Source organism: Xiphophorus hellerii, chromosome 6 (genome assembly GCF_003331165.1).
Source record: "Xiphophorus hellerii strain 12219 chromosome 6, Xiphophorus_hellerii-4.1, whole genome shotgun sequence".
Lineage (NCBI taxonomy): Eukaryota > Metazoa > Chordata > Actinopteri > Cyprinodontiformes > Poeciliidae > Xiphophorus > Xiphophorus hellerii.
Genome location: NC_045677.1, coordinates 22,377,862 through 22,385,913, shown reverse-complemented (window position 1 = coordinate 22,385,913; position 8,052 = coordinate 22,377,862). Strand labels below are relative to the sequence as shown.

The window sequence follows — 8,052 nt, the reverse complement described above, 5'->3', positions numbered from 1 at the left end:
GAGAAAATGCAGCTCTAGTCAGAAGAAGATATAAAGTACTTGGATGTGAACTTGTCAATCTGTTTTTGCTACAGCAAGTAAAGATTAACTTATTTGAAGGCTTTTTACATAGCTTTACCAAGGATGCAACTCCTATGCACTTCTTTCTAGAAGTGCATAGGAGAAAGAAAACTGTGAAAGAAGCACCTGATTAACCATAAAATTGATAATTTACGTTTTATAATTTATATACACACACAGCAATGCAGAAAGTGAGTGCAGTTTTCTCTCTCGTCACGGTTAAGCATGAAGCTTCTCCTTCTGCTTGTTCTGTTCGGGCTGAGCCGTGCTCAGCTCAACCCCCATATGTATTTTATAGCAGCAGATAAAGTGTGCTTTCGGGAAGTTTTATAGGGGTAGGGTTCCCTGATGTCCAAAGAAAGAATATTTGAAATGTCTTTTAAATTAGTTTGCAGTCTCTTGCTCCCTCCAGTGGTTAAACAATTTATGAAATGTATTTTGCTACCCTAGGTTAGATAGCTTTGTAAGAGTTGAGGACTGCACTGGTCCTGTCACTATTACTTGAAATTGTGGGAACATTAAAGATGCGAAGTATTCAAACAAAAGAATAACTTTATGCTGGGTACAGTTTTTCAACTTTTTTGTTATAAAGATATTTAATGATCTTTATATAGATATTCCATGATCTGTCTGAGCTTTTCTTAAGAGCCTCTTGTGTGTACTGCCCTAAACACTTCTTTCAATGAATTGTGTTCTAGCTGTACAGAGTTAGTGTTTAAATGTGACCAGTACTGATATTTATCCTTTATGCTCCTTAGATTTCCCCTCCAAATAAACATCTTGTGCTGGACAATCCATGGAGGCCCTGGTGGCAGAGATATCAGCCAATCAGCTACAACTTCTGCTCCAGATCTGGCAGCGAAGCCGAACTCATGGGCATGATCACCAGATGCAACAATGTTGGGGTAAGCTACACTTCAGTATGCAAGGTCAAGTTTTTTAGATCATTGTCTTCTTCTTTAAAAGTGAATCAGTTTGAACATTGCTTAAAATAATATGTGCCCCATTTTTAAACTGCAGGGCCCTAGATGTAACCCTGAACACTGGTTTGCCCGGTGGAACCTACTGTGACGTCATTTTGGGCCAGAAGCAAGGAAGTGGGTTCACCGGAAAGAAGATCCAGGATGGAAGCGATGGCCGCACTTCTACATCAGCAATACAGAGGAAGATCCTTTGATTGCTATCCATGCTGACTCCAAACTGTAAACTGTTAACTCCAAATAAAGTTGCATAAAATCTTAATTATGGATTGGGTTTTTCGTCATTGTTCTTCCATATCTTTATAGCTGTTTATTTATTATTACCATCCATGCTAATTCCAGGCTATTACTTGCAATTATGCCAAATAAAGACACAAAAACAGGAAGACTGTTCCTTCCAGAACAGTCTTCCTTCCAGAAGACTGAAATGTTATTTCTGCTTGATCTATGAAACAAACAAGTTTGCATGGCATATCCAAAACTTGGCGTAAAATCTGCCCACCAACTGTAGATTATATTTTTCTTTTCTAGACTTTTTGTGTCACCACACATTGTCCACACGGACACAGCTGTGTCTAAACCTTGTGTTTTACTTCACACACGCATGACCTGAAGACTCACTGGTGGCAGTGACCCAGAACGAAACTCAGAAAGGCAGGTCAGATGTTAGCTTGGCATGCTCGCTGTGGGAGGTGGTCACAGCGGCTGGAGTGGGCTCTAAGAGGAAGCAGATGGGATGAAGCAAATCTTTTAATAAAAGCTTCAACACAGAAAAAGGAAAAGCATTGTCATTCTGGAATTTACAAGCCTATTTTATGCCATGAAGCTGCAATGTCAGCTTACTTATATTTGTTAAGTGTTTTGAGAAGACCTATGAGTGTAAAGCTACAATAAACTATAAATAAATTGAACTGAAATAAATAAATAAGTCCCTCTCCTGGAGGCCTCCCATGATTTAACGCCTGAATTCTTTCAAGGTCAACGTTGTAGACATTATGCAACATTTTTCTTTGCATAACATTTTTGGCTTCCTGCCTAATTTACACAACTCTACTTTTTTTCTCCGGATACAAAGCAAACAAGTCAGATTACCTAACTTGCAACTAAACTCCTTCACATGAATTTCACTGTTGGGAATGAAGAATGATACATTTAGCAAATGTACGTATTTTGAAGTAACCAGCTAGAGAGACATACTGATATAGACAGATACACACACAGACATGCATATACACACACATACACCCCTACATACATAGAAATACAATAGTATTTCATAAATAATATTGTTGAAGGATTTATTTATTTCAGAAACTCAAATCACTGAGAAAATTTAGACTACTAACAGACAGTTTGCTGATTTTAAGATTTCTTTGTTAACTATGATAATTTTCTTCACACAACTAATGAAAACATGACATTCAAGATTAGAATACTATATCAGCACACAAACCACATTGTTGAGCTCAAAATAATGCTGTTCCATATGCCCGGAATTACGTAAAATTTTAGATGAAACATGCAGGTTTCAGACCACACATTCAATAAAATATCTTTAAAAATGTCTGTCAATACAAAGGTGCTCCACCATTTGCAAACCAAGGGGTTTAACTACATTTCTTTAGGCTGACCACTTCCCAGTACAAAGCAGACTACAGCAATATCTGTGAATATAGGCAAAGAAGACGAGGCTTTGCTGAGATGTTGAGGTATCCCAGTTTCACTCAGTATGTTTTAGCAGGTCTGCATTGATGGGATTGTTGTTGTTTATCTTCCTCTTGACAAAACACAATTTAATATATGTCAAAAATATGTCAAAATTTGTCAACATATACTTTTTATATAAAAATAATGATGACCTTACTGCATATCTCCACTGGCTTTATAAGGATTTATATTTGCTAACCTAAAATTTGCTTGTGAGAAAGCACAATGTGAAAACCTTATTGGGGCATTTCAAAACAAGGCCTTTCTTTTACTGTGCCAAGTGACTGTTAATGAAATTCAAAACAAACATAAAAAAGATGAAGCAACATAACTGCCAAGCATGATAGAAAATTTGATAATTACTATAACCTCAAAGATATTCACACTTTAGCCACATAGGAGGGGAAAATGTCTTAAAGTGTGCTTATACAACCCTAAACAAATACTGATGTATTTTGTTTAAACATCCTAGAAAAAAGATAGGTCAACTACTTATGTCACCAAGTTGTGAGAAAGAAGCACTTGTTTAACCACAACAGCGATAATTCCTTATCTCCGTGTTATCCAGGCATGAGCTAAACTGCTATAAATACACACAAGAAAAGGCAGAGAGTGAGTGCAGTTTTCTCTCTCAATAGGGAAAAACATGAAGTTTCTCATTCTAGTTGCTCTGTTTGGCCTGAGCCTTGCTCAGCACAATCCCCACCTCAAAAGCGGAAGGACTGCCATCGTCCATCTGTTTGAGTGGCGCTGGGCTGATATCGCTGCAGAGTGTGAGCGCTACTTGGGTCCTAATGGCTTCGGGGGTGTTCAGGTATGTCTGCTTGAACTAATGTCTGTAAATGATGTGTTTAATGATATTGCAGGACAAAAAATAGTCACAATAAAAAACATTGGCAACTGCTTTTCTGGGTGGTTATGTTTAACAGTTATTGCTGGAAATCTCCTGACAAAGATTTCTTTATCGCTGATCCCATTCAAAGTCATTTAAGATTAAGTATTTGCCTTTGACTCAACCCAAACACCTGGATTTTTTATTTTATTTTATTTTTTACAGCACAGGCTTGGATACTAAATAAATTCAACAAAGTTATTTAAATTAATGTCATTTACAGACACATTGGTAATGACAGGTGCTTAAATGTCCAACTATCTTTGTTGATGTGGCCACTGCTTTTCAAGAGAACTTTTACAAACACAACCAAATGAAGTATGGGGCCATGATTAGCTTTGAGTTCCTATAATCCTGTGCTTTTTCGGATTCATTACATTATGACTTAGACAAGTTCTCTGCTAGCTTGTAGTCTTGTCCAAAAAAAATGTGTGTACTTATACTAGTATGACATCTACAAAATTTCTGGACATATAACGCATTATGCATTTGACCCGATATTTTGTCCATTAGAAGCAGGTGACGGAAAAATAGCTTTTTTTAATCTGACTCCGTCATTACAGTGCTCATGTGTTAATATTGCTCCAAAAGATGCAAAGGGCAATATGTTTAGTCCTTTTGATTTTACTCCAGGATGTTAAACTTAATCTTTTTCACTTTAACAGTTAACTTGGTGAATTTGCCATATTCAGCCATCTGTCTATCACTACAGCTTCGAAAATGATAATTGGGCAGAATTTACACTGCATCACACTTTACATATTAATCACACTAGAACCACATTCACCTAATCATACACCGATACAGCAGAAGGGTGCACATCAGCATTTGAAAGTTGGGGTCAAATCCACAACAATACAATTGCAAGACTACCTTGTCCACTGAGCCAGTTACCCCAAGGAAAAAACCCAAGCCAACTTTGCAAAGAGCAACTGGATTGTGCAGACCTGTTTGCAAAACTAGTTTTCATGTTCAATTTTTATACAGATTTTACAGATTTAGATTTGAGTCTAACTATGGATTGTTAAAATGATTCAATTTAAATCTGGACATATCTGGTTATTACTGAATGTGATAACATGAGACAGTTTGATTTCCATATTATCCATGTGCTTCATTATAAAACACACTGATTTATATCAGTTCAAGAATTTAGCATGACATGTTTTCAAAGAAATTTCTCACTTGCACTTCAACCAATATAAATATTCTCAAGTATTTGGTAATACATCTAGCTGTTTGACTAAACTGAAGCTGCTCAAAAGTACTCCCTTAAATGCTCCTTTAGAAATTCTTTTTTTGAGAGAGAGTTTGTGTTTTAATGTGACAAGTTACAAGTGATAAGTTAATATTTGTCTATTGTGTTGCTCAGATTTCTCCACCAAATGAACACATTCTTGTGAGCAGTCCCTGGAGGCCCTGGTGGCAAAGATACCAGCCAATTGGTTATAATCTGTGCTCAAGATCTGGCAGTGAGGCTGAACTCGGGGACATGATCACCAGATGCAACAATGTTGGGGTAAAATACACTTCTTTATGGTCTGTGTGTATAGTAGCATGCTTGACTACAGGGGCTTTGATCAAAGAGTAGTGGGCTTAGGGTTTCATAACGCTTGTGTCTACTCACAGGTCAACATCTATGTGGATGCTGTCATCAACCACATGTGCGGATCTGGTGGTGGAGAGGGAACCCATTCTTCCTGTGGCAGCTGGTTCAGTGCAAGCAAAGAGGACTTTCCAAGCGTCCCATACTCTTCTTTGGACTTCAATGACAATAAATGCAAGACTGGTAGTGGTGAAATTGAGAACTACAGCGATCCCTATCAGGTAATTAGAGCCGAAAAAAGAAGACAACAACAATATAACTTTATATATATTAATGATCCTCCAATCAACGTAATTATTTCCATCTGTTTTATTGTGACTGGTTGCTTACTTGTAGGTGCGCGACTGTCGTCTGGTTGGTCTGCTGGATCTTGCCCTTGAGAAAGAATACGTCAGGGGCAAAGTGGCTGACTTCATGAACAAGCTTATTGACATGGGTGTGGCTGGATTTAGAGTGGATGCTAGCAAGCACATGTGGCCTGGTGACGTGGATTCCATCTACCGTCGTCTCAACAACCTTAACACCAAATGGTTTCCAAGTGGTGCCAGGGCTTTTATCTTCCAGGAGGTAAACTAGAAAACTACACAAATTTCACATAAAAATATCCTTTCTAATAGCCAGACAGCTTTACTATTGCTCCACTGGATTTATGTACGACTATCACACGTAGGTAATTGATCTTGGAGGTGAGGCCATCTCAGCTCAGGAGTATGTCCATCTGGGAAGAGTGACTGAATTCAAATATGGTGCCAAACTGGGAACTGTCTTCAGAAAGTGGAATGGGGAGAAGCTTTCTTTCACCAAGTATGTCGGCAAATTTTGTGGTGTCTAAAAGTTACTGAACATCAAAATATCAGTGATTTAATTTGTATGTCAGTCAAAATCCAGAAATAATTTTGACATTAATGTTTAATTATTTCTATATGTATTTCACCAATGGATTCCCCAATATAGATATGATGTGTTCATGTGTCCAGGAACTGGGGAGAAGGTTGGGGATTCATGGCTGATGGCAATGCTGTTGTCTTTGTTGACAATCACGACAACCAGAGAGGTCACGGTGCTGGTGGTGCCTCCATTGTTACCTTCTGGGACGCCAGACTCCACAAGATGGCTGTGGCCTACATGCTGGCTCATCCTTATGGACAGGCCAGAGTGATGTCAAGCTACCGCTGGGACCGTAACATCGTGAATGGACAGGTTTGCCTTTGTTTTGTTTAGAAAATTAAAAACATAATATAACATCTTTGAAACATGTTTTGAGTTGTCTGTGTTGATGATTATAGGATCAGAATGATTGGATTGGCCCTCCCAGTAATGGTGATGGATCCACCAAGCCTGTTCCAATCAACCCTGACCAGACCTGTGGAGACGGATGGGTGTGTGAGCATAGATGGCGTCAGATCAAGTGGGTTCACAGAACATGTTACATTCCATAGCATGATTAGATTTCTGACGATCAAATGGATTAAATAAAAATTTGTTCTTTCAAGGAACATGGTCATTTTCCGTAATGTGGTCAATGGACAGCCTCATGCCAACTGGTGGGACAACCAGAGCAACCAGGTTGCCTTTGGACGCGGTAACCGTGGTTTCATAGTTTTTAACAATGATGACTGGTAAGCTTTTTATGAGACAAAAAACTTTTACTTTCCTGTAAACTGTATGTCATGTTTTTTAGATCATTGTCTTCTTTAAAAGTGAATCAGTTTGCACATTGCTTAAAATAATATGTGCCCCATTTGTAAACTGCAGGGCCCTAGATGTAACCCTGAACACTGGTTTGCCTGGTGGAACCTACTGTGACGTCATTTCGGGTGAGAAGCAAGGAAGTGGGTGCACCGGAAAGCAGGTCCAAGTTGGAAGTGATGGCCGCGCCAACTTCTACATCAGCAATACAGAGGAAGATCCTTTTATTGCTATCCATGCTGACTCCAAGCTGTAAACTGTTAACTCCAAATAAAGTTGCATGAAATCCTAAATAAAGTTGCATGAAATCCTAAATATGGATTGTTTTTTTTGTTGTTGTTGCTCTGTCATCTTTTTATAGCTGTTTAAAATTATACATGTTATGACACTCATGATGCCTTGATGACACATTAAAATGGAAACCAAGCTCTTCAATCACTTTGATAGAGTTCACATTTTGTGTTTGCAAGAGACTGAATGGTCATATCCAGTATATCAGTCATATATATGTCGAAGATCCAATGAGATTTGTAAGGCTACTTGCTGTGATTGTGTCATGATGCACAGATTTCCTACACCAGACCCTGACAAGTATGACCCCCAGTGTTTAAAATAAATTATCAGGTTAAAAATACCTAATGTGTTAATTCTCCATAGAAATCCAAATCTTGAAATCAAGTTTATATCATGCATGAGCAATGAAGATCATTGAAGGACTCATTTATGTTTGGTGACATTTACTCTTTGCCTGAGTGACTGTAGGACAATAAAGCTATTCCTTTGAAATGAGGATTGCTTAGATATGTCAGCAACTTGTCTTATCAGGGGAGTTGTATTACTGCTACACAGAACCACAGGGACCTTCCTCTTAAAATGACTCACTAGATAGTCCAGTATTCTCTAATCACACCTCACAAAGGACTGAAAGGTAAAGGCTTCAGAACTGGTACGTAGGTCACTAGACTGTCAACAAGAAACAATGAAAAAGATTTGTAGTGTCCTCACTTGGCCCTGGTGTGTAGTTTATGTAGAAAAACAAATAAGCAAAAACCTCATTCTTTTGAGTATTTCAGCAGACACTGTCCATAGTAAAGCAAATCTACACTAAATTAGCATTT

The 8,052-nt window shown here is 38.2% G+C and overlaps 1 protein-coding gene across 2 annotated transcripts; it reads left to right on the top strand.

Annotated features, from left to right (window-relative positions):
• The first annotated feature begins 926 nt into the window (after positions 1-926).
• On the top strand, positions 927-7,249 carry LOC116720889 (pancreatic alpha-amylase-like). 2 transcript variants are annotated; one of them, XM_032564323.1, is made up of 9 exons: positions 3,345-3,561; positions 5,012-5,158; positions 5,269-5,466; positions 5,582-5,812; positions 5,916-6,049; positions 6,223-6,445; positions 6,532-6,653; positions 6,739-6,864; positions 7,001-7,249. In XM_032564323.1, the coding sequence occupies exons 1-9, from the start codon at positions 3,394-3,396 to the stop codon at positions 7,188-7,190; spliced, it is 1,539 nt and encodes a 512-aa protein (XP_032420214.1). In that variant the 5' UTR covers positions 3,345-3,393; the 3' UTR covers positions 7,191-7,249. The 2 variants fall into 2 exon arrangements, with proteins under 2 accessions (XP_032420215.1, XP_032420214.1); XM_032564324.1 differs by lacking the exons at positions 3,345-3,561; positions 5,012-5,158 and adding an exon at positions 927-965.
• Positions 7,250-8,052: the final 803 nt, after the last annotated feature.